At 44.8% G+C, this 26,828-nt stretch overlaps 2 protein-coding genes across 2 annotated transcripts; one reads left to right on the forward strand and one right to left on the reverse strand.

The window, feature by feature from the left end:
- The first annotated feature begins 370 nt into the window (after window positions 1-370).
- psmd5 (proteasome 26S subunit, non-ATPase 5) lies at window positions 371-3,977 on the forward strand. The gene is made up of 10 exons (XM_048259011.1): window positions 371-570; window positions 1,175-1,319; window positions 1,419-1,532; window positions 1,671-1,796; window positions 1,886-1,995; window positions 2,236-2,378; window positions 2,616-2,807; window positions 2,995-3,104; window positions 3,222-3,362; window positions 3,619-3,977. The coding sequence occupies exons 1-10, from the start codon at window positions 398-400 to the stop codon at window positions 3,874-3,876; spliced, it is 1,512 nt and encodes a 503-aa protein (XP_048114968.1). The 5' UTR covers window positions 371-397; the 3' UTR covers window positions 3,877-3,977.
- A 673-nt stretch (window positions 3,978-4,650) lies between these two features.
- nup188 (nucleoporin 188) lies at window positions 4,651-26,806 on the reverse strand. The gene is given in 45 exon segments (XM_048259446.1): window positions 4,651-5,729; window positions 5,731-5,789; window positions 6,242-6,371; window positions 6,639-6,697; window positions 6,797-6,925; window positions 7,209-7,430; window positions 8,402-8,476; window positions 8,625-8,762; window positions 11,247-11,399; window positions 11,658-11,750; window positions 12,012-12,212; window positions 12,815-12,987; window positions 13,287-13,432; window positions 13,843-13,928; window positions 14,105-14,182; window positions 14,318-14,507; window positions 14,772-14,839; window positions 14,939-15,008; window positions 15,354-15,523; window positions 15,876-16,082; window positions 16,378-16,484; window positions 16,568-16,701; window positions 16,910-17,035; window positions 17,333-17,399; window positions 17,547-17,667; window positions 18,194-18,308; window positions 18,430-18,506; window positions 18,606-18,693; window positions 18,806-18,932; window positions 19,084-19,239; window positions 19,347-19,473; window positions 19,730-19,849; window positions 20,028-20,093; window positions 20,227-20,316; window positions 20,539-20,739; window positions 21,128-21,242; window positions 21,550-21,761; window positions 22,114-22,233; window positions 22,835-22,927; window positions 23,272-23,316; window positions 23,487-23,567; window positions 23,821-23,905; window positions 24,058-24,131; window positions 26,156-26,210; window positions 26,753-26,806. Coding segments are annotated over 45 exon segments (5,172 nt in total). The 5' UTR covers window positions 26,779-26,806; the 3' UTR covers window positions 4,651-5,632.
- Between the last annotated feature and the right edge of the window lie 22 nt (window positions 26,807-26,828).

Raw genomic sequence — 26,828 nt, forward strand, 5'->3', positions numbered from 1 at the left:
CTTAAGCAAATATCTTTAGCGGTTATTCAATAGTGCACAATAGCGAAATAGTGATTTGGAACACAATTCTGTCATGAGCCCAACGCTCTCTAGCGCCATCTACTGCCATAAAGGCAAACTTGCACTACTTAAAATTCATTTAATTTTCTAGCTGACGATTTTCCAAACCAACCTATTTCAGTTTCGGATACTGAACAACGTATCATCCATGCCTCTATAAGCTATCTATGTTCCCACAGAATATTAGATGTTAATTAATTATTTTATCTCAACCAGAGTGCGTCCATTTTACATGCTGCGCAAAGTTTGCGCTTTTTGGAGGTGCTTCAATAAGCTTTAGCGTGTATTTCCTCGTCCGCCAGTGACGAAGACCTAACATAACAAACATTCAAGCATTATGGCGGCGTCCATAGAAAGTCTGTTAACGGAGATATCCTCGTCTGAGGACCCGTTAGAAGGTCTCAGAAACCTCCGTACAGCCGTTTTAGCTATTCCTGTGAACAACTTGCGAGGAGTAGGGTCCGGCTCTCGGTTGGAGGTGATTTTTTCGCTTCTCAACACCACGGACAAGTGAGTTTTTAAGCACTGGATAGTGCTGAGTCAGTTGATCATTCCATGCAAGTTTTGGCTCCTGTCAAATAACACTGAATGTGGATTCTTGTCAGTTTACACTGTGCCAGAGATGACGTTAGGCTACATATTATTCAGTGCGTATTATACTTCTCTGTTAACTCCGGGTCTAATGTTACATATTTGTCTTTTCCCAGACTTATGTAACTAATTAAAGATAAATTATAGGAAAGAGAAAACAAATTTACCTAGCAGTAGCCTACTAGAGCTAGCGCTTTTGCGCTGACTGAGGCCAGTAAATATTGGTATTGGTAACATATTGTGCTCACCACCACACGTTTGAGGATAAGTTAATTGGAATTTTTGGAAATGGATTTAATGTGACCAATACAATCAGTAGCGGAAAGGAAAGTGACACTAGGGATGCCGCTGGCGAGCTTTCACTTACCAAAAACATGGCACCCTAGATCCTCTGACTTGTGGGCGGGTCTGGTTTTGAGGAGTCGTATTTTTTCTTGTCCATGTACCTGCCAGTTTGTGCTAGAAGCACAAATCTGGGGGACGTCTCAGAAATTATGGCGTTCTGTGTTTGACTACCGCACAGGGAGCAGATAGAGATCTGTGTTGAAGTTCTGGGGCGCATCCTGCAGGCCCAAGATCCCGCCCTCTTGTTTCACGCGAGGAAGTCTGCGCTCGAGAGCGGCCTGCAGCATCCGGACGACAGCGTCAAGATTCTCACTCTCACACAGGTGCACAAAAATAGTTTACACACACATATAGTTAAACGTATGGATAATTACATACATACACAAGTTAGGAACAGAATAATAAAATATATGTTTCCTTAGATGGCCCGGGTAGTGCAGAATGGTGAGGCTCTGACCCAGGTGCTGGCCTGTGAGGAGATCCTGAAGAAAATCATCCAGTGCATAGCTGCTGAGAAGATCTCTGTTGCTAAAGAGGTACAGACAGGAACTGAAGCTCACCTCTCTCTTTCACATATGCAGTCACTTACATGCTGAATCATGTGTACGAATAATATCCATCAGGTATTTGTACAGACTGTTGAACTTGTAACTGTGTGTGTGTGTGTGTGTTAGGCCATCTCTGCTTTGACAAAGCTGGCTCAGTGTAAGCCTGGGCTTGACGCTCTGTTCCGAGCTCACCTCAAAGAGCTGAAAGACGTCATGGCCTTCAGTGACATCGTCCGATACAGAGTCTATGAGGTTTGTTAGCCTCTTTGTTTCCTTAGTCAGTTAATGTACTCATTTCACAGTGTTTTGACTGTCTTACCTCTCTCATCCTCTCTCTGTAGTTAGTGGTGGATGTGTCTTCTGTATCAGCTGTCTCTCTGGGTTATTGTGCCAGCAATGGTTTCATCTCCCAGCTGCTGGAGGAGATGACTGGTGATGACATCCTGGTTAGGTAACAGCACACAGAAAAACATACACACACACACATATAGATATATATATATATATATATATATATATATATATATATATATATATATGCATATTTATGCACAAGTAGCAAGCACAAAATAGCATAAGCTCAACGGAAACCCTGCGGCTACCCTGGTATGTGAACAATTGTTTTCCAAATGTCTGTTCATTTCTGTCTTCATGCTCACGTTGGCATCTCTAACCCTCCCCCCCTCTTAAGGGCCACGGCGATAGAGATGGTGACGCGTCTGGCTGAGAGCCAGCATGGCCGCCAGCACTTGGCCCAGCAGGGCACCATGGAGCATATCTCCAACATGGTCATTGGTGCTGAGTCCGAACCCTTCAGCAGCCTCTACTTGCCAGGTCAGACTTACACTGTGTATGTGTATATGTGTATGTATGTATGTGTGAGTGAGAGAGAGAGAGGTAGGTCATAACTGATGAACAGTAATGTTTCTGAGGAGCTTTTTTATGTCTCTAGTTGGGTGTTTGAAAGCTGGCATCATGTGAGCTTCATACTGTGCATTAATGTATTTTAGGGTTGGTCTTTATATGTAGGTTTTGTGTGTGTGTGTGTGTGTGTGTGTATGTGTGTATCAGGCCTGGTGAAGTTCTTTGGGAAGCTGGCTCTGCTGGAGGGCCCTCAGCAGGTGTGTGAGTGCTACCCAGCCTTCCTCAGCACCGTGTTCGACATGCTGCTGGGGCAAGACCCCACACAGACCACCGTCGCCATGGACACAATCGGAGCCCTGGGGGCCACTGTGGAGGGCAAGCAGGTCCTACATAAAACAGGTATGTGTCAGGAGTGGGAAAGGGGTGACTTGTAATTGAGGATGTGCACATGTGTACAGATCTGTGTTGTTCCATGTTTTTTTGGGCAATGCATATAGGCCAGCTGCAGAATATTGTGAGTTATTCAGATAGTGTACAAAGTGTACGTTTTGAACCTGGGTCAAAAATGCTGTGTGTGTCTGTGCAGGTGAGAGGTTCAAAGCTGTGTGGGAAAAAATGAGTCAGATTGCCAAAGATGGGCCAACAGATATACGGGTGCGCTGCCTGGATGCCATTGGACTCCTCCTCTCGCTTCCTGTAAGTGTGTGTGTGCGTGTCATTCCTGAAGGAATGTGTGTCTATGTGGTAGATGAACATGGTCTGACAGAAGCGTATTTCTTTATGTTGACCTTGTGCATGACTGATGTGTTCCAGGCAGAGGAGCAGACGGAAGATCTGTGCGTTCTATCTGAGACTTGGTTCTGCGCTATAAGTTCTCAGCCGCTGGAAACGTTCCGCAACATCAGCACACAGCCATTCCCTGAGCTACACTGTGGCGCCCTACGGGTCTTCACTGTGAGTGTGTTTGTGTGTGAGAAGAGAGATAACGCACAAGAGTATATACTCTACTTCCCAAACTCATTCAGCCATGAAATAGATTATTTCTTTGGTTAAGGTTGTTTGATCTACCATCTGATAGATTTATGGATAGGTGTTCTTTTTGTTAGAAAAGTCAGGCAGTGTTCCCGTAATCTGAGTGCATGTTTCAAAGGAAAGGGCACTTACAAGCTGTAATTCAGTTCTTAAGTGTTTGTTTGTGTGTGAAACTCAGGCCATAGCGACTCAGGCTTGGGGCCAGAAGATGATGATTCAGACTCCAGGCTTCCTGGAGTGGATTGTGGACCGGTCGTCAGGAATGACCAAGGAGGCAAAGGATGCCAAGTTTGAGCTGGTGGGGGCGCTGGCAAGCTCGCCCACTACCCAGGAAGTGCTCGGCTCCAACAATGCACTGCGTCTCAGGACGTATCTGAGGGAGGGCCCATATTATGTCACTGCCGTGGCTGCAGTGTCAACGGAGGGGGCAGAATAAAGCGTGTGCACACATACACTAACAATTTCCAATGCTGAATTAATGCTGTTTTTGTATTTCTGTAATCTTTGTGTTAAATAAATGGTGTGTGTTAAATTGGCTTTATAATGTTATCATTTGTAAGTTGTCCTGCTCGTAGGCTGTAAATTTTACTAACCACCAGACCACCACAAGTGGTGAGCCACGGGAAATGAAACTGCACGCAGCACTATCACAAGATTAAATACATTCTGATGAAAGTGCGCCATCTATTGGAACTGACAATACTTTATCCTGGTGACAGTTGTACATGAAATCATGGAATAATTTTGTTTTGTTTTGATCATGTCCTTGATTATGAATTTATGGAGGAAAAAATTCCTGGCAACAGTTACAGTAAAAGCTCCTTTACATGACAATTATTCAGTTTTATCTTGATTTAAACATAATTCTCACAAGATCAGCTCTCTAATTGCTGAAGACATTTCATATCTTTGCACATGTGCTTGGGGATGAGCTGTGTTCACAGGGACCTGGGCTCAGATCTGACCTGCACTCATTTCTCGATGGCTTTCCCTATCTGTCTCTTCTACACATTTCCCATCTCGCTCCACCGGCCTATCCAAATATGGGTAAAACGACAACAAAAAACACACATGAACTCCATGTAAACAGGATAGATGGCGCTGCACAGATCACAGCAAGAGCTGCTGCATTGTATTCAAGTTGCTTTTCCAACTTCAAAGTCCATTTTCTGTTTCAGGGAATGAAGATTCAAGTCTGGTTTTAGTCTGGTTACTGCTCTATAAAAATTGTTTATTTTTTTTTTTACAAACATAATGTAACAAAAAAACGGTTTCTTCTTTTTAAGCGTCAACATCATGCTTAGTATCATTCTTTTAGCTTCAACTTTCCATCAATACACACACACACACACACACACACACACACACACACACACACACACACACACACACACACACACACACACACACACATAGATAAAGACAAAAATACTTGGAGTATAGGCAGAACACCACCAGGTGATGGTTGTACATGTGTTTTAGAGAAATTATAGAAAATGATGAATTCATGAAAGACAAACACACAAAAAGACATAAAACAGTAACACAGTACTGTCGAGCCATGCCAACTTCCCCCTCTCACAATTTACATCAGAACATGTCTCGAGTACAGGTAACTTCTCATAGTCTTTCCTGACTGGTCATGTCAAACGGTAATGGGTATTGAGGATACAAACGGTGTTGGATGCAGCCTATAAAACTAGGCATGCCAAAGACAACGGTGTGACTGAGATAAGGTTGTGAACATTGTGTCTAAGTGTAAAAACAAAAATCCCTTACATATCCACACGGAGGCTTTTTGAACTGAGACACTGAGTGATCTTGGTCTGTGTACCTACCACACACACACACACACACACACACACACACACACACACACACACACACACAGTACTAAGAAAAACACATGCGCTTTGGCACCAAAGAAACTAGGTCGGGCCACACTGACTGACTGACCCATTCGTCCATTCCATTCTCTAGGATATGAATCCCTCCATAGCCAAAGCACAAAATTCCCAACTACACAGAGCGACTGTAGCAGGTGAATGAGCGACTTGGTAAGATGACTCTCAGGTGACTGCTGGGCTGTATGGATGACTCAGAGAGGGGTTTGTGGTGTTGGTCGAGGGTGGTCGTTTTAACCCCAGCGTGCAGCGCGGGGGAGGAGGAGGTGGTGGTGGCCGTGGTCGTTGCTAGCGCTGGATGTGGCGCAGGAAGGCCTGCACCAGCTGCACCAAGGCCTGGGCCCTTTGAGGCCGGGGCACCAGCTTGGTCTGGGGCGAGGGCAGGCCCTCGGAGAGGAGGGGAGCGAAGACGGAAGAAACGGGAGAGGGAGGAGAAGAGCGTGCTCTGTAGGAGGAGGAGAGAGAGAGAGAGAGAGAGAGAGAGAGAGAGAGAGAGAGAGAGAGAGAGAGAGAGAGAGAGAGAGAGAGAGAGAGAGAGAGAGAGAGCGCATGTGTATCAGCAGTTATCAGCATGTGTAGAAGCATTCCTGGTATTCACTTACATCATCACAACCAGCACTAATCTCAGACTGCGCACAGCTGGTTGAATGTTGAGCGAAATCTAACGCTGGAAGCTAGAAGCTAGAATCTTTCTTGAGTTCACGGTGTTACAATTTGATATGCTGTTCTGAGAACAAAAATATGTACAGATTGCTTTTGCAAAGCATGCTTCATCAGAAGTTCCTAAACAGGATCATTATAAGGCCCCCTTTTGAACCATACTGGAGCACAATGAGTGGAGTGAAACAGGAGCGTGTGTGCGCTGAGCTCAAGTGCGGCGGTGGCTGGTGTTTGTACCAGTTCAGAGCTGAGCTCCTGCTTGAGCCTCTGCTTGTCCCTGGGTGGCACAGTCGAGTCCTTCAGACAACGCACCGCCTGAGAGATGAGCACACACACACTGTTCTCCATCGTGAACATCAGCAGGGACCTGCGGGAGTGAGAGACAGAGACAGAATGAGGAGAGAGAGAGAGAGAGAGAGAGAGAGAGAGAGAGAGAGAGAGAGAGAGAGAATGAGGGGAGGGAGAGAGAGAGGGGAGGAGAGAGAATGAGGGGAGGGAGAGAGAGAGAGGGGAGAGAGAGAGGGGGAGAGAGAGAGGGAGGGAGGGAGAGGGAGAGGTGGTGTTAGGTCCACAGTGGCTCTTTAGGGAGTGGAGGTTTTCTCCTCTCTGGCCTCGGTGTGTGTGGTTCTCTTACTTGAGGGCTTGGGTTTCCTCCGAGGAGACTGCTGATGCTGGCTCCTTCTTCTTCTCCACCTACGCACACATCCAGAAATAGTTATGCACGTCTGCACAAGCTTCATGGTCACACTACATGTAGAGGGTGTGTGTGTGTGTGTGTGTGTGTGTGTGTACCTCTCCCAGCATGTTGAGCGCCACGTTAATGGAGGCCAATAGGGTTCCAAAGGATGGTGCGGAGTCAGAGTCCAGCGCTGGAGAGAAGCTCAACACAAACAGAGTCCTGTACTCCGCCAGATCCATGCACTAGAAATACACCAGAACACAACAGAATCTCCTCCATTTCAAGTTTATACGTGTGTGCAAGTGTTTATTCCTGATCTTGCTGTGTATGTTCCTGATTCTGCAAATGTGAATATTAGTCTAGTGTCTTTGTGTGTGTACTCTGTGTGTGTGTGTGTGTGTGTGTGTGTGTGTGTGTGTGTGTGTGTGTGTGTGTGCGCTCGAAAATAGAGTTTTCTTTTGAGCTTGTACCCTATGAGAATATGAGAGTGTGTGTGTGTGTGTGTGTGTGTGTGTGTGTGTGTACCTGGTCGAGGAGTATCTGGCAGCAGTCGGGGGTGAAGTGCTGCAGCGTGTTGAGGGTCTTGCTGAGGATCTTGAGCAGGCTACACTGCACCGCCTGCACAGCCTTCTGCTCCATCTCCTCACGCTCGTCCGGCGTCGACGAGCCTTTGGAGGCGGCCGGCCCCGCTCGCTGAGGCCGCGCCACGGGCAGAGGCCCCGGGGGAAGAGCCTCGCCGTTCTTAGCCTGGCCAAGGACGACACGGAGCAGAAAATAAACGGCCCAGAATTAATCAGACAGCGAACATCACAGCAATCAGGAAATACAGCATAGGGTAGAGACCAGAATGTTTTTCCATTCGGTTTGTTCCGAGCAGAATCAGTATTTTAACGTTTCCGGTTTTACATTCCACCTTAAAGTTACTGTTCTGGAACTGGTTAGAACCAAAATAAAAAAAATGGTTAATAATGTGCCATGACAATATTCGGATGGCATAAAAATGTCCAGCCTATCTATTTATTTTGTATATAGACTTGTTGGTTTCAGGGTCAAACAAAAAATGCTGCCGCATTGGATTTTCTAGATGCCTTCCCATCTAAGCACAAACGTTTAAATGAGAAACTATGTAATTTTAAAGCTACAGTTAACGCTTGCTAATAGCTATAGGCCATATAGTCTATGCTATTGGCTACAGGTCACTTTGCATGAAGCTAGCTAGCAATTTTCAACATTAGTTGTAGTTTACATGATAGACTCAATATTTACCTCCTCTGGTTGCAAATAGAGAGGGAGACACATTTCACTTTAAGGTTAACTTTATAGAGATAGTTCAGTCTGCAGCCAGCAAGTCCACTATACAGACTCTGCACCAGTTATCAAGCAGAAAATATTTTAATCGTTGTAATAATAAAAAAAAACTAACAAAAAAAACAAAAACATTATGAACCAGTTACCATTATTTCAAAGACACGTTTCTGTTCCAGAACATAAAAAAAAAAGTTTCTGGTTTGTTTTTGTTTCTAGCAATCATTTCTGGTTTTCGTTTGTGGCTCAAAGCCTTGGTAGACGGCAGAGCTGAGTTCAAAAGGGACAGATTGTTGTGAACTGTCAATCATTCATTTTTTGTTGTGTGTGTGCACACAGGTGTCCCAGTGTGTGTGTGTGTGTGTGTGTGTGTGTGTGTGTGCGTCTCATGTGGTGTGATCAAGTTCTCATACCTGGAGGTAGTGCTGCAGCATCTTCTTGCTGTGTAGGAGGTATGTACACGTCTGACACAGGTAACACAGATTGATCTGCAGAGACGCACATACACAATGAGTGAGCAATCGGTCAGATTAAACATCCCAGACTGTCTTCCAAAATGGGTGGAGAGGCTCAGGAGATAATGTGAAGCCAGGAATGTGTGTGTGTGTGTGTGTGTGTGTGTGTGTGTGTGTGTACCTGGATGTCCCTGAGCAGCTGGGGCAGGTGAAATTGCCACTCTTTGGTGAAGACGGAGAGCTGCAGCAGGAAGCCCACGGTGTGGTCGGCCTCGTCCAGACACGCCAGAGACTGCACCGTCCGCACTGCGTTTAAACACTACAAACACACACGTGCACATTAGCACACACACACACGTTTAAACACTACCAGGGTTCCTACACATTTTCCATTTCAAAATTCCATACTTTTTCCATACTCAAATTTTCAAACTTCGATACATTTTTCTGACCATAATTCTAGATATTGTCAATGGAGCGTTCTACTAGCATTGTGAAGAGCTGTATATGATTAACTTATTAGCCCTTAGAAAACACTTGCCCACTGTTGGATACTTTTCGTTGAGGAAGTGCTGTGTTGGAAGGTGCACTCACATTTTTAGTTCTCTGTAGATACAGCATAGCCTACTACATATGTTGGAGACTAGTGCACTGATGGCAGATGCCTCAGAAATCACCTTAAACAATAGACTATGATTTGTTTGCAATAACAGTTTATCAGATAATGCAGTATCCATGTCTTGGTAACTTTTACAAAATCAAAAAAGTCTACCAGTATTTTAGCCGAAAATAGCAGCTACGCAAACATGCCAGTGCACAATAGTGTAGGGCACATGCATAGAACAGGGTTTTTTTCTGAGGACCCCCATGTAATTGTATCTTGACGATGTGGACTGCCAGTTAAGCTACACAGCAGTAGGAATGGTTCATTATGACCCGAGTGATTAGTACTGTAGATGCAATAGTCTTGAAACACAAATATTCCTCCATACCCTTGTTTCTTTTTTCCATACTTATTCAGACCTGGAAATTACTCAAATCAAATTACATACTTTTCCAGGTTTTCCATACTGCGTAGGAACCCTGCACTACAAACACACGTGCACATTAGCACACACACGTTTACACTTAGTGTTGTCACGATACCAAAATTATGACTTCGATACAATACCTGCCATAAATATCACGATGCTCGATACTGAAACGATACTACGGCGAAATCCTAAGATATCTGGAAAAGAAAGGACTCATACCTCCTCCAAGTGTATTTAGTAATTTGTGTTGAATTCGGTGCACTTTTGTAGTGTGCAGGTCAATTCTGGGTTCTAAACTTCCTACATAATTATTATTTTTATAGTCAGTAAAATAGTAGGCCTACTTTGTGTGATTAAGTCCTTTATTTTTTGTTATAGTTCATTTACATTGTGTTGTGTTTTGCCAATAAAGAAGCTTTAAATAGCCAAACTAGGCTAGATCAAGGTCAGTGTTGAAATTACTGCATGCAAATCACTGAATGCTATGCAGAGGGGCCTAATCTTTAGGCCATCTGATGTACAGCATACAGTAGGCTTCCCTAGGCCTTCCCGTGTTCATGGGATTTCTTTGACAGCTGCAAAGGGAAAAATGTGAGGATAGTCTTCTTTGCGCCCAGTGTACAAGTGCGATGTTCCAACCACTCAGGTCTTCGTCAGATAGGCCTACACCATTACCTGTTGCAATATGTCTGTGTGCATTCCTACATTAGCCTACGTCTATTTCTTTGATAACATGATTTGCTACCACGTAACAATAACCCGCTATTATTATTAGGACTCAACACGTTTTGATGCAGTGGGCTTTAATTAGCGCATTTCGGGTAGCCTATCCTACATCTGGACAATACTTATTGAACAAATTGCAGTCTACATGCCATGACAAATATTACCAGTAGTACTGACCAAACATGAAATAGATTGTTTACAAGTTATGGTAATGTTATTCTGGCGTGAACATTGCGCTTTCATCACGTTAGCACCCTATGATTACAGCTCGTTATGTCTCGTCAAAATGATTACAGCTCGTTATGTCTCGTCAAAATTCATTGATGAAGGAAGGTTCGCTTTATCCCAGAGAACCACTCGTTTCACTTAGGCTAGACTAAAACAGAAGAGAAGAACTTGCCACTAACCATGTAGTCGGTGTTTTCTATAGCATATTAGATTAACCTGTCGTTCTTTAAACAATAATGTTGGGATATGTCTGCAGGGTGTTTAGCCAAGTTCCATGCGTAGCCTACTTTTTTAAATGACTTTGAAACATATTTCACAAACGGCCTCTGTATACCTGATGGCTTGCCTTCACTATTCGTGATGTATCCGAAATAGTTGCAGATTTCACTTCACCTTTTGTTTTATCCACAAGGCCGAGGACTGTCGGCAAAGAACTACTGTATGTTGGCGTTGGCTGCGCGACTCACTCACTCAGAGCTGCCTGCTTGACACGCCCACTTGCCTAGATCGTGCAAGGAGCAGTGAGAGCAGCAGTTCACGCATGAACACAGAACGTTAATTTTAATGAAGTATCGATTCTAAAAACGTCAGAAATCGCATCGTTTTTTGCGTGAAGGCATCGTGATACCTTTTTAGTATCGATACACCGTGCAACACTATTTACACTTACAGAACATTTCCTGTCACATCTCAGGGGCTAACAACATGGTGAGTCAACACCACAGATAGACACACATTCTTACATGTATGGCATAAACTCATTCATGTGACTAAGAACCTTTAGTTGTTGTGCTTACACACACACACACACAGACCTGTAGAATGCGTTCCTGGTGCACCCCTACAAAGTCGAGGGCCTCATTGATGAAGCTGTAGCGGAGCGTCTTGAGCAGGGACTCCATCAGACACACACACAGCCTGTAGACGCCAGGCCAGCACGGGGCATCCTGGGCACGCCGCGAGAATGCCTGCAAGAGAGAGTGACCTTTTCTTCAGCCCCAACAGACAACAGGCTTTACCAAAGGTCTTTTAACAGCATTAATTCATATCAAAGTAATCCTCACTATCAGCTCCAGTCTAACCTTTAGTATATGGGCAGTGCTGGGCTACAACTACCCAATTTCAAGATAGGAATCAAGCAAATCAATCAAAAGTTTCCAAAGTTCCTAAAGATATTTCACTTACATAATTTTACTTTACGTGTGCATCTGTGTGTGCGTGTGTACCTGAGACGATCCGTTGGTTGGTCCCTCATACACGCTGAGCAGAGGCAGGCAGATGCTCTGCAGAACTCCAGCTCCTGCAACTGCTGCTGCCCCCTGCAGGACAAAGGAGCAAAACACACTTCAACATTCATATTTACTCATTTCACAGATGTTTTTAATCAAAGTGAGCGTGAGTGCAAAACGAGTGAGTGTGTGTGTGTGCAATATAAGTGAGTGTGTGTATGTGTGAGAGAGAGAGAGAGAGAGAGAGAGAGAGAGAGAGAGAGAGAGAGAGAGAGAGAGAGAGAGAGAGAGAGAGAGAGAGAGAGAGAGAGAGAGAGAGAGGATAGTGTGTGTGTGTGTGTGTGTCCACACCTGTGGCGCCCTGGCGAGCGTGAGCAGCAGGTGCAGGGCGCTCTCAGTGAAGTAGAGGTTCTTTTTGGAGCGCAGGCTGAGCTCCAGGGCGCTGAGCACCGAGGGCAGCACCGGAAGCTTCCGCACCACCAGCAGCCACTGCTCCCCGTCTTCGTTCGCCAGACACAGCTCCTTACACAGGTGCAGCGCCAACACACACACCTGAGGGAGGGAGGGAGAGACACAGAAAGAGAAAAAAAGAATTGAAAAGAAAGCAGCTTGGAAAAGCTAAAGTACTTCTGCTTGCTTTTTTTAACACACTTATCCTTCACAGGGCTATGCACACTTACGTTTCAAATACCCAATAGATCTTATGCCTAATGGCATCATCACACTGGCATTTAGATTCAGCTCTGAAGGCATGTCCTTGGTTGTCAAGGCTTATATTGTGATGTTCTGATAGCAACCTACTTAGCTAACTACAGTGGCTAAATAACTCTGGGTTCTTCCAGAGAACTATGATGGTTTCAAAGACCACAAAAGGCCTGGTGACATAATGTTGTTGTTAAAGTTGAAATGTGTCTCTGGTGCTTGATGGTTCTGCCAGTGCACACACTGTGTGACTAGTGACATGATGTTGTTAAAGTTAAAATGATGACTGAGACCACGCTTGAAGCCTTTGCCAGTGTGACGTTAGGGCTTTGCATTGAGATGACTGCAGCTGTGGAAACAACATCGAGCATCGTGAGGCAGAGGTGAGTAACCGGAGCCTCCAGAGAACCTGGCGGCCGCGGAGGACAACCCTGATCGGACGCTGAACTCACCCCGTCCCTTTGGTCTGTCTGGAGATTGCGCGGCGCGTCTGTCTCCATGGAGTCCTCCTGCACCTCAGCAATCTGGGTCATGTGACGTGTGCTGTCAATCAAAGCCAGCGCCTCATCCTGGATAGTCTCACACACACACAGCAGCAACTGGGGCAGCTGGGACATCTCTCCACCTAGCAACAGACACATACACACACACACACACACACTTAAATATTTTATTTGGATCGGCAAATACAGAGTACAATACCACAGCATCCAAACTGTTTAGAGCCAGTTATGCTATACAAAAAAAGTGCACACAAATTACAGTATAGGTAGAGATGACACCAGCTTCTCAGGAGTATGAAAAGACACACAGAGAGAGACACACACACACACACACACACACACAGAGACAAACACACACACACACACACACACAGACACAGTAAAACTCAGTGGCACATGACATGAGTGGTGTGGTGTGTACCGTTGAGGCCCTGGATCTGCAGAGTGGAGAGGAGGCAGGAGAAGAGCTTGGCCTTGGTCCTCTCCATGAGTCTGGGGTCCGCCTGCAGCACCGACTCCAGCATCAGAGACAGAGAGGGCAGCAGGGGGGGCGCTGCGCCCAGCTCACTGACAACACAGGCAACAGGCTACAGTCACAAACACACGCATATTCCCAATTCTACATCTAAGCCACAGGCTACAGTCACAAACACACACTCATTCCCAATTCTACATCTAAGCCACAGCACAGGCTACAGTCACAAACACACGCATATTCCCAATTCTACATCTAAGCCACAGGCTACAGTCACAAACACACACTCATTCCCAATTCTACATCTAAGCCACAGCACAGGCTACAGTCACAAACACACGCATATTCCCAATTCTACATCTAAGCCACAGGCTACAGTCACAAACACACACTCATTCCCAATTCTATATCTAAGCCACAACACACAGCGCCCTGGGTGTACGCTCAGAAACAGACAGACAGACAGACAGACAGACAGACAGACAGACAGACAGACACACACCTCCTCCATTGTTTGAGTAGAATGAGCAGCAGTGTGGTCATCATGGAGCCTAACCGTAGGCAGGGCAGAGACTGAGGCAGCATCAGCTGGGGAGGAGAACAGGGGGAAAGAAATGGAATGAGGACAGGACAACAGGGGGTGGGAGTTAATCCAGAGGTAAGAAATAGCACAAGAGCACAGACGCATCTTCCCACACAGAGGCATGGTGTGTGTGTGTGTGTGTGTGTGTGTGTGTGTGTGTGTGTGTGGGCAGATCACTCACAGCTGCTTTTGTTCCCTCCAGGACGTCCATGAAGAGTTTACACCGCACTGTGTCTTCCGTCAGCTGCATCATGTCCGACTACATATTCAACAAATCAAATATTTCATAAGGGATTTTCAACTAAGTCATGTATGCTTTAAGGATAGGATTTAATTTGTGGGTAGTTGTGCAAAAACAGTGGATGCGTGTGTGTGTATGTGTGTGTCAGCTTACATGGCTGGTTGAGAGGATGAGCAGAGTCCTCCAGGCGGAGATGAGTGTTTGCGTCTCGTTGAGCGAGCGCAGGCTGTCGTCCTCGCACACGCCGCACACCAGCGAGCGCACACAATCCGACCAGTATTCGTAGCGCCGCTGGCTGGACAAACGCTGCAGCACCGTCTTCAGGGAGGCCTCCAGCGAGTCTCTGTGCACGCACGCACACACACACACACACGTTTATAATGTGAATGCATAATTAAGTTCCTAAAGGCAGAAGTATACTATACAACTATACACTAGTATACTATATATAATATATTATAGATGGATGTTTGTCTGGGTACATGATGATATCTGCATCATGCGCAGGCCAATGGAACATTAAAATAAAAAGTACATGCCCAAAACATATATTATATTTTTGGAACCCTTTAAGACAGGTCTTAGGTGTTTGGATGTGTGTAGTAACCTGTGAACATAGTAGATCTCCAGACCAATGATCTTCATTACAAAGGCACAGGATTCCAGAACACAGGGCTGTAAAGAAAGAGAACAGTTAAAATACTACAGTGACACACACACACACACACACACACACACACACACACTTTCATTAAAAAAAGGCAGCACACTCACCTCTGGTGTGTCAGAGTTGGAGGGTAGTGTTCCAAACAGGGGAGTGGTCAGATTTTCCCAAAATTTCTCTCTGAAGGAAAAAGAAAGCCAGATGAGTCACTCTGCAGCTGTGTTTAACCTAGCTGTAGGCCTCAGGCCCCACACTGACCATTTGTCTGTAACTCCCCCTTCTCTCTCTCTCTCTCTGTGTGTGTGTGTGTGTGTGTGTGTGTGTGTGTGTGTGTGTGTGTGTGTGTGTGTGTGTGTGTGTGTGTGTGTGTGTGTGTGTGTGTGTGTGTGTATTTATTTATTTCAGTGGGAATGTTTGTCTCAGGGCCTGTGTGTATGTTTGCGTACAAACAGAAGTAAACATTGAAAATTCCAGTGATTCTGCCTGTGGGACTGTGTGTGTGTGTGTGTGTGTGTGTGTGTGTACCTGGTTCGGAGCACACACAGAGCGCTGTCCCTGCGGTCTGTCCAGAGTGCGTGCAGGAAGGCCAGGGCTGAGCGCTGCAGGAGGGGAGGGCACCAGTACTGGCCCTGCTGACAGCAGTCCAGCAACTCCAGCACCACTGCCAGACAGCTCCATTTCCCCAGAGAGAACTCCTACACACACACACACACACACACATTTATACATAATGAATACATAATTGACTTTATAAGGGCAGAGGTATTCTTCGAACACACACACACACAATTTTAGTCAGGATGCCTTTCATTCATATTCATATGGAGTAATTAGTTTTCTGACGTAGAGAACAACTTGTTTGTGCATTTGTTTTAGTGCACCGTCATCAATACTTGTGCATTACTTTCTGATTCTCTCCATATTGGGTGAGCACAGGAGTTTGGATAGGAAGTAGATACGGGTTGCCTTGTAGCGTAACAGAGCTATTTCTACACCAGTATGTGATGAGCTAAAAGCCCCTCCACTGTTGCATCACAGGCTCCTGACCTTTGACCCCTCGCTGCCATCCTTGACCTCCAGGTTGAGGAAGAGCTCGATGAGGCCGGGCTGCGTCTCCACGGCGACAGTGAGGAACTCCAGGATCATGACCTTGATGCGCATGTCCTCTGTGTGGCTCTGGAGTCGCGCCAGGAAGGCGTCTCGGATGGCCGCCGCATCACTGCCCAGACACGCATACACAGACATGGGGGCCACCTGCACGGAGGGGACGTGGTCAAACACATGGCAAAAAGGCTGGGAGAAACCAACCAACATGGGGACAAAATGACAGCATAACAAAAGATATTTACATGAGCACAAAGTATGTGTTCCAATGTGTGTATACAGTATGCCTATGTGTGTGTAAATATAATGGGTGTAAGTCAGCACGTCCCTTTCTGTGAAAGACAGGAGATTTGTGTGCCAAGTGTGATCATAAACTGGAAAAGTGTGTGTGTGTGTGTGTGTGTGTGTGTGTGTGTGTGTGTGTGTGTGTGTGTGTGTGTGTTACCAATGCGAGTCTCTTGAGCAGCTGTATGGCGAGACGGGGCAGGGCAGGGTCGTGTTTGTGGTAGATGTACTTTGCCAACACCGCTATTAGGTTGCTCCCATGACCACCTGAGAGGAACAACAAAAACACTCATCAGTAACAAGTGGGACAGTATGGGTATATGTAGTCGTGTGTGTGTGTGTGTGTGTACCATGCTGTGTGAGAGCCTGCTCCAGAGGGGACATGGTGTCAGAGGTGGGTTTGAGGCGTAGTACGTTATTGGTCACGGAGAAGGCCAGCTTCACTGTCTGGATCAGCACCTGGCCTGGACCCTCATTACCCCCACTGCCACAGACAGACAGACAATCAGACATATATGAGAGAGAGAGAGAAAGAAAGAAAGAAAGAAACAGACAGACAGACAGACATCACAGAGGGGGAGAGAGAAAATGTGAGACAAGTACACAGTACAAACAGCACTCATTAAAGTGGTACGATTTCAGCCACAAGTGGTACATTTGCAAGCCACATTTGCACACACACACACACACACCTGCTGGGCTGGGCTGTCAGCACCATGTCTATGGTGTCCACCCCGACGGCCATGATGTTGATGACTGCTTGTCCTGCTTCAGTGTTGGCCAAACTGTAGATGCAGAGAGCCTGTAGACTGGGAGCACTGCACATGCGCGCACACACACACACACACACACACACACACACACACACACACACACACACACAGCAGAAAAAACATTCCACTTACACAATGTATGCCAACAAAAAACATCTTTGTGTAGCCTTGTGTAGAATCAAAGAAATGCCAAGTTTCAGATGGCATCAATTAGATGGTTCTGTCTGTCTGTCTGTCTGTCTGTCTGTCTGTCTGTCTGTCTGTCTGTCTGTCTGTCTGTCTGTCTGTCTGTCTGTCTGTCTGTCTGTCTGTGTCTGTTGATGTGTGTGTGTGTGTGTGTACCTGTCCTGGGCCTCTCCCTCTGGACTCAAGTTGAGGATGGCGTGAACCAGCTCCAGAATAAGACATCCTAGGGGATTTAAAAATCACAGAAAAGTGCTCAGTTTAGTTGGAATTTACCCCCGATTGTGGGGCCTCGTGATGATCGCGCACGAGTCCTTTGTGACCATACGTCCACGTCATGTACACATGTCAAGCACGTGGTGTGGGCACTCACCAATCCTCTCTCGGACTCCGTAGGTGTTGTAACGCCACTTGTGGTAGGTGGGCAGCATCTCCTTCAGCACCAGTAACACACAGGGGATCAGACCCCTGCTCTGGGTACTGCCCAACTGACCCTAAACACACACACACTTATATTGACTCCACAGAATAAACACACATAAACCAAAACAAACATACATGCACAGAAAACACCTACCCAAACATAAGCTGAGAAACATATTTACATGACACTTATTAAGATTAACATGAGCAGAGCACAGATCAGGCTATAACATACGTAGTGTAGCCCAAGTTGTAGCATTTGTCAGTATATATAAGTATATATACACTCTTTTGATCCCGTGAGGGAAATTTGGTCTCTGCATTTATCCCAATCCGTGAATTAGTGAAACACACTCAGCACACAGTGAACACACAGTGAGGTGAAGCACACACTAATCCCGGTGCAGTGAGCTGCCTGCAACAACAGCGGCGCTCGGGGAGCAGTGAGGGGTTAGGTGCATTGCTCAAGGGCACTTCAGCCGTGCCTACTGGTCGGTGTTCGAACCGGCAACCCTCCGGTTACAAGTCCGAAGTGCTAACCAGTAGGCCACGGCTGCAGTAGGGATGTGATCAAGGATAAACAAGCTGCTTGCTCACCTTCACAAGCGTGGTGACTAGTTTCAGGAAGGCAATGGTCACAGCATACTCTCCACGAGGCTGTTCAATCAGCACCAGCAAGTTTCCATAGTTACCAGCTCGCATCCCATCCGCACTGAAACGTGGACCAAACCATAATATCATTGGTAATGATGATTGGATGCAAAGATTACATGCGCTTAATTTCCATGTGTCAAGTATAAAACACAAGTATATATGTGCGCGTGTAGACTTACCTGATACATTGAGCCATGTTTGTAAGAGGGGAGGAAGTGAATGGCAGAAAACCAGTGTGGTGAAGACTGGACCAAACCTACACACACACACAAAAAAAAATACATTGTAAACATTGAGTTACATTGTATTCATTTAACGAGTCCTGTTCTTATTCTCCATCACTAACCACACCCACCTTCCCAGGCTGCCTTGCAGCGAGCACCGTGAGGCAGTTCACACATGACGTGATGACATCAACAGGTGGGTTTATAACAGAAGTGAGCCTGGAACACAGTCAGTGGGCCATTTTCAATAAGGGCTCTTTGAGCTTTTACAGTAGATGGAGATTAGATAGGTGAATGTGTGTGTGTGTGTGTGTGTGCGCGCGCGGGGCACCTTTGCAGCAGCATGTAGATGCGGGAGGTGAGCGGGAGGAGACAGTCTGACACACTCCAGTCCGTGCTGATCACCTGATGAACCAGGTCCAGGATGGGCTTCACCCTCTCACAGTGCACCAACACATCTACACAGACAGAAAAAAAAGAGATGGAGACAGTGAATGAGTTGAGAAGGAAAGTGAGAAGTGTCTGCAATTGGAGATTTCACAGCAGAGTACTACACGAAATGCTACACGCTACACCTCTGACCGTATGTGTGTGTGTGTGTGTGTGTACCTGCAGTAGAGACCACATGCAGAAGCATCTCTATTTCACAGGTGAAGAGGCTCCAGCAGGAGTAGTTGTACTCCCAGTGCACCACAAAGCCATCTGGCCTCACAGACACCTGGCCCACAACACCCAGGGGCATGCGCAGGTTAGTCTGCCCTGAGCCTGCAGAGAGAAGGAGGGAGGGAGGGAGGGAACATGGTGGATGAATATGGTGGCTACTTTTAGTTTGCCGCTTCACACACGTCATGCACAAAGAAACAAACACAAACCTAATGGGTAGATGAGCTTTGGGGCTTTTCTTCTCCAGATCGTTTCATCGTCGCTGGACTCGACATCGTTGGGCTTGTGCTTGTAAACTTCTGTGTAGAAGGACATCTTATCCAAGAACATGTACACCTGGAAAACAGAAGAGATCAGGGTGACCGGTACAAAACTGCACTGAAGAGAACCAAAGCAGGTAGCATGCATACAAGAAATATGTTTCATACATGCTGGCTTTAAGGTGAATGTGTGGTATACTACATGTCAAACAGTTAATTTATAAGCATCTTAAAGAAAAGGGTGAGTATGTGTGTGTAGTGTATTAGTGTATTTATGAACATAATGTCCTTTATTTCCTGTTGCATCTGATGTAAGGGTATGTGTAAGGTACCTTTTTGGCTGTAGGTTTGTCTGACAGTAGAGCAGTGAGGAGCTGGAGAAGAGGGCGTGGCTTGTGGGGGAACACACCCACCGCACTGTCCAGGATCATCCCCAGGCCCATGTTGGGCTTCTGCAGGACAGAGCAGACGAGCGCAGTCATTACAAAATGCTAGAGAAGCACTATAAATATAGTTAACAAAAATCACTATGATTAGGCTGACATATGACTACATCTGACATCTGATTAATGACATTTGTCCTTTGATTTATTTGCATAGAAACACACACACACACACACACACACTCACCGATTCCCAGAAGAGTTCAGCCAAACTGGGAGCAGCCAACACCTCACACACGGCATTAACCAGGTGCTGGACAGGGAGAGGGAAGAGGAAGGAGACGGGACTTACAAACCTACTCAATTCAATTCAGTGCAATGTAGAGTTAGTCTGTGGTTAGAAAGGAGGCTTGGACACAGCAAGCATGGGGAGGAACAGAGCTCACCTGTAGGCAGCCAAGGGTGTCCTCTTCAAATGACGTGATGACGAAGGAGAGGAGGCCGTAGATGCACATTCGAGCAGTGCTGGCTGTACACTACACACACACACACAAAACTGAAAAAATTAGATAAGTGTCTCCTATGCAATACCAATGCACATAGTAGGACTTTGTTTGTGTGGATATGACTCCATGGTCTCGTGGAACTAGATGCCACCGTAGTGTTTATATGGGAGTGCCTGTCTTTGCACAGAGGAGTGAGCTTAGGCGAGATTGCCTTCACATGTGTGTGTGAGTGTGTGTGTCTCAGTCCCTCACATTGTTCCCAGTGGAGCCGAGGGCCTGCAACATGTCAGTGAGGTAGCTGAAGACGGTGAGCTGCAGCGTGATGGGTCCGAGGCGTGTGACAGCGGCAGCGCCCTCATCGGGTGAGAGGGTGTGACGCAGTAGCACCCAGCCCAGCAGTACGGGGCCGTGGTGAGGGATGTCCCCAAACGTCACCAGCATCTGGTCCATTTCCTATCACACACACACACCGTCAGCTTGGGAGCCCTTGCAAAAGTACACACTTGTTGAAGTCCTCATTACTGCAGTGTAACAAAGTTGCCACACATTACATGATATAATAATGTTATAAATTACAGTAATCATCACGCTTTAACAAATCAGTACATGATCATGGCAGTGGTCAGTGCATCATCAATCTAGCCACAATGAAAACCACAGAAAGCATGTCTGGGCATACAGGACTTCACATCTGATAGCCTATAATGTGCCTTGTTAAAAACTCAGTCAGCTCTTACAAATCTGGGCATGCTCAGATAGACTGTGATTGGTCTGGAGGTAATACTACTTTATTTTGATTGGTTAACAGATTACACTTGGGTATTTTTATTCGCTGTCAGACCTTGCAGAGCTCAGGGGTGTTGTGGAACTGGTGTTGGTCTGTGCGGTCCTCCAGAGCACACTTATGTAGGAAGTCAATGTCCATTCCCTCAACCAGAATCAAAGAGCTAAAATACCTACACACAAACAAAAACACAAATATAAACAAAAACACAAATATAAACAAACATTAATTTATATCTATATGTGTGACTGAAAAGTACACTGCCTTGTATGCACTGAAATACAAAAAAAAAATAAAATGATAAAATCTGCAATTGCATAAACAAGCTAAATGAAAGGTGTGCACACAGCAACAAAACAACGAGGCTACCGAGAACGTAAATGTACACAAACATGGCAGTTCAAATTCATCTTGGCACATATAAGCAGTATTAATAATGTGGCATATGTGTGTGTTTGTGTTTTCATGTGTGCACCAACCCAATGCGGTCCACTAGTGGGTCCATGCTCTTGTCCACCAGGTGTCTGTTGGTCTGCCGTCGGCCAAAGCCCAACTCCTTGAAGAGGCGAGCAAAGCTGAGCAGCTCGGTGCAGGGCATCTCGAAGTAGGCATAGTAGAGGAACATGACCTCCAGCAGCAGCGCCTGCTCCCGCAAGCACTGCCTGAACCAGCGGCACACCTGCCCGTCAGTCTGAACACAGGGACACACCTCAATGTTAACGTCAGTCTGAACACAGGGACACACCTCAATGTTAACGTCAGTCTGAACACAGGGACACACCTCAATGTTAACGTCAGTCTGAACACAGGGACACTCCTCAATGTTAACGTCAGTCTGAACACAGGGAGACTCCTCAATGTTAACGTCAGTGGGACTCGCTCATGTTCAACCATTACAAAGGCAGTAAACTGATATAGATTAAATAGAGGCTTTCCGAACATAAAACAAGCAAGAATGGGGTCTTAGACTGCTACAAGGTATGTATATAAGAATGTGGGAGGAAGAGAGATGTGGAGAGAGAGAAATTTCTGTGTTTCCTCACCATCATGTTCCCATGAGTCTCCCATGTTGGTGCCTCAGCTTTGATTAGATCTTCAAACTGCTTCCGGTATTTGGACACCAGGTCTTTCTCCAGCTTGCCAACACAGGCAGCATACTCAGTCTATGACACACACACACACGATTGCCTATGAGTGTTACGTGCTCCACAAGCTACACAAGCTACACTTGTCTGTGGGGATGCGCAGATTTATCAGCCTTACATCGGTATTGGCCGATATTGGCCTTGTTGACTGGTTTCGACCAATCGGCAAATAATGACATTTATTGATGCCAGTGGCTGATGTTTACCTGTTATGTCACATCAATTCTGTTACATACGGACGGGAACATTCAGAGATGCTATGAGGGGCTGAAACACTTTAAAATGGTTCAGTTATTTTTTGATGATGATTATTTTGGTTTCCCTGACACTAAATGGCAAAATGAAAGTACAAAAACAAAGTAAACAAACAAATAAAATAAATATTGGTATTGGCATTGGTTAATGGCCAAAATATTATTAACATTGTTGTCTGAGTCAGACCAGAACATCACAATTCGTGCCTCCCTACTTGTCAGACCAATTCAGAATTCTCCTGCATTCTAGACTAAACCACTACATACTGAGTCTGGAACAATCACAGCATTGTGCTGGCGGTACTTCACACACTCTCTCTCTCACACACACACATAGAAAGAGAGAGTGTATATGAGCTGCGTACCATGTAGGGATGCCTCTCATCTTGGAAGTAAGTGAGGAGGAGGAGCACACAGCGCAGAAGACACACCCTCTCCTCATAGTAATAGTCTGCAATCTGCACACAGACAAAAGCACACATATTAAGAGTCACGCAATGAAGTAGAAAAGCTAATTATTTATCAAATAAAATCTAACTTAACATCTAACTAGAAGGGCACTCAGAGAGCGCAGACCTATGCCAAAGTTACATAGCTCTGGTATATATGCAAGTCAAATTCAAGATATCAGTGTGATATTGTGGTATCAGTGCAATATTTTTTGTCTATTTGCGCTCCACTTTCAACATTATATTCCACCAGGCAGCTGTGGTGTAACATGTAAGGATGGTTGTCAAGTGGCAACAACATACAGAAAGAAAGGTGTCACTTCCACACTATATAACCAATATTAAACTCTTACTTTCAGAAGTAAAGCCTGACTTTGCCTCTCATCCTGTAGCACAGTCTGTATATTGAGAGAGAGAGAGAGAGAGAGAGAGAGAGAGAGAGAGAGAGAGAGAGAAGGTTAAACCACAGCAATTCCTTGTCTGTGACTCATGAGGACAGATTGTAAACCATTATCAACACAGTGGTTAATATTCATTCCCATAATTTCAACGGACCCGAAGTATTTACCTTAAGTGTGTCACGGGTTCCTCTGTAGTCCTCCTGCAGGTAAGACTGTAAGATCTGCACACTTTGCTGCTCATCCAAAGCCTACAAACGCACACACAAGAGAGCTTTACATTAGCCAAGGTCTGCTTCTTACGGTCACATACAGTATGCAGACATGTAATAAAAAATAGACTAACAGACTGAAAATTACCTAAAAGATACAAGTGTTATACAGATGTAAAAATCTAAAAAATATTAACAAACATACAGAGTAAATAATACAGTCGCATTATGTATCATACATACAAAGCACAGCAGTAATTACTAGGACATGGAGAGAGAATTAATGCCTCACCAGTAGCTTGCTGATCCTGAGGCCAAACTCCTTCATTGAGGCAGCCACATTCTTGTCAGCTTTCAATTTGTCCGCAGATGCCTTGCTGCCATACAAAAACAGAAAAAGTTCAGTACTAAAAATCTAGCACAGGTATCCAACTCTATTAAAAGTAGTGGATGAAGGTGGGTAAGGACAAGGTTTTAGTATGTTGTGTCCTCCATTTGTTGGACTGTTTTGAGTGAATGTGCGTATTACCTGGGTGGTTTGTAATAGCTCAGCCCCTGAAGTAGCCTTTCCCAGTGTCTCTCCAACTCTGCCTCGATCTGGGCCTAAAGCAACACAAACTTGAGTAACTCAATAATCAAGATCCTCTTACAGACAACTAATCAATATATGACAGATCAGAACCGTTTTCACATGATTGCCCATTTTCAAATTATTTGTCAAAACAACATTCAATGACTCAGAGTTACATATTTTCGACTGGACAATTTAGCTAAATCACAATACCTCTGGTTCATATATTACTTGATATTTTATGGTAACATAACAACACCAACGACATATGAAACAATATATCACACAGATAAACAGTGAAAAAAACTATAGGCATTACATAAGCAAAAACTAAAAGTATTCTTTAGCTTAAAGAGACGATATTAACATTTTCAAAGTTAGAAGAGCAATCAACATTTTAAGCCTAGTCCAGGGCTTTTCAATTGGCAGCCGCGAGGTCATTTCTACTGGCCCTTTAAAAAAAAATGTAGGCCTAATCTCTAACAAGCACATGAGCTGTTCTCCATTCTTGCATCTCTCACTTGCTTTAGTCCTGCAGCCACTGCACCTCAGCCCATTGAACAAGTTGGGCTACATTACAATTCATTACATTAGTACATAAGCTGAACGTAAGTGCCATAGTTTAGTTTCAACCTAAATTGCCACGTTGGAGTTTATGTACTAGCCTACTAATATTTAACAGGTTGCACCACACAAATAGTTTCTGTCAACAATATCGCAAAAAAACACGGGCACAATTTCCGCAAAACTTGGTGGAAAGGTGGAGCAGATCCGACTCAAAGTATTTCTATATAGTAGCCTGGCTATTGCCGATGTCCTTCATTTCTTCACGTCTTACAAAATAAACAAATGCAATTATAGTCTAGTGAAGTCAGAAATTAGCCCGTCTAAAGGCCTCTTGGAAATAATGTGGCATAACATTAAATGCGCACTCAATTGCGATTTGTAGCAAAAAGTACCACTGATAGCGAAGGTAAATTGCATATTTGTAAATGTGACGACGGCAAAACGTTTTGTGGTTAAAGTGAATTGAGACTATATAATAACCAAAGAAAGTAAAGGAGATGATTTGCACCTCCGTTCACCAAATAAAGGCCGTGGTTGTGTTTCTACAATATGTTGGCACAAAACGTAATTTCTGTCAGAAACCAAGTAGGCTAAACGTTTTCATTGTCATCGCGGAACTATGACGATGCCCATGTTCAGTAGGCTATGTTTTTCATTTATTCAAGCAGTGACATAGGTTTAAGGCATGGGGTAACGTGAGGTGCGTCAGAAAAAAGATGGGCCTGTCCCTCTCAAAACATGTTAAAATAGTGTGATTAGCAACCAGAAAATAAAAAATTCCCGGGGGAGACACCCCCGGACCCCCTTGTTATTATTATTAGGCTATTCTGACTGGCCTGCACTGCTAAAAAAAATCTAGAGGTCACGGTCATCTCATTTAAATGGTGGGAACGTCAAATGTAACAAGTAGGCCTATAAGTCAGAAGAGCTACATCTGCGACTGATTACACATTTAATTCACCTGAACAGTGTTTGAATCCTGTTTGTAGGCTACTCACTGGAAATCTTGGACCTAACAGTTACTGTGCAAAGCACAGATTCCATTACTGTTATCACAGATTTAATTCCATATTAGCCACCAACAACTGGGTAATGATGTTATGCATGTACAAAATACAACATTTGAACACCCATATTGCTGCTGTTGTACTTCATTGTATATACAGCTGTTAATGTGATTAGCCTACTCATATTTCAAGCCGCATTTCTCCGGCCCCTCAGTTGTGATGCTTTTCATGAACTGGCCCCCATTACAAACTAATTGAATAGCCCTGGCCTAGTCTGAACATTTGCGACTGGCCAGAGGATGTACAAAAAAAAATGGTTTCCTATTTGCTCTTTGTAGTCAAACAAGTTGTTGCACCGAATATAATGATAAACCATAATGATGATAATAATAAGCCTGCAAAACAAGATAGTGGTTCGCCAACATATTTATAGCTGTTGGCTATTTTTAGCATTTGACATAAAAAAATGTGGGTTTCCTTACGGGTTCTCTCAGAGCAGATCTTCCCAGCAGAATGGTCCATAATTGCCGACTACTCCTAAAAATAGAAACAAACGTGATTACAAAGAGCAAGTACAGGAGAATAAGTTATGTCTCCATCATTAACCTTACAAGACTGGCATAAGCATATAGCTACTTATGTTCGGCAAGTTAACCGCCATTCATTGTTTTCATTGCGCTGCGTATGGCAACTTACTTCTCATTAGCTAGCTCAGTAACTACGTTCTATTACAAAAGACAGTGAATTAAATTTCACATCAGTACCATCAACGTTGTTTGTATCACTACATCATTATGTGTCGGACGTTTGACAAGAAATGTCACACTTGACCTATGAGCTATGATATTCGAAAACTTGCGGGAGCTAGCAAATTAGCAATGCTATTCAAATGTGGTCAGCAACACGTTCCCTCCAACACCGGGGATGTAAATGACGTTTTGAATTATTTACATGTCATTCTTCAACTGTATCAACATCTCCAGAAAGAAGAAAGTGCAGGGCTTAATAAAACCCAAACTCACACTACACGAACTGGGTTGAAAGTCTGACAAAACAATCTTTAGTTTTCAAAGATTTACCTGACACATATCTCCGAGTCCGCCATCTTTCATCCTCACATGTGACCAATCAGCAAAACGAGGACCTGTGTCACGT

Source organism: Alosa alosa, chromosome 12 (assembly GCF_017589495.1).
Source record: "Alosa alosa isolate M-15738 ecotype Scorff River chromosome 12, AALO_Geno_1.1, whole genome shotgun sequence".
In the NCBI taxonomy this organism is placed as follows: Eukaryota; Metazoa; Chordata; class Actinopteri; order Clupeiformes; family Clupeidae; genus Alosa; species Alosa alosa.

Coding starts and splice junctions, on each gene's coding strand:
- psmd5 (XM_048259011.1), top strand. CDS start 398: ATGGCGGCGTCCATAGAAAGTCTGTTAACGGAGATATCCTCGTCTGAG. Junction 571..1,174: donor CTTCTCAACACCACGGACAA/GTGAGTTTTTAA, acceptor ACTACCGCACAG/GGAGCAGATAGAGATCTGTG. Junction 3,105..3,221: donor GACTCCTCCTCTCGCTTCCT/GTAAGTGTGTGT, acceptor GATGTGTTCCAG/GCAGAGGAGCAGACGGAAGA.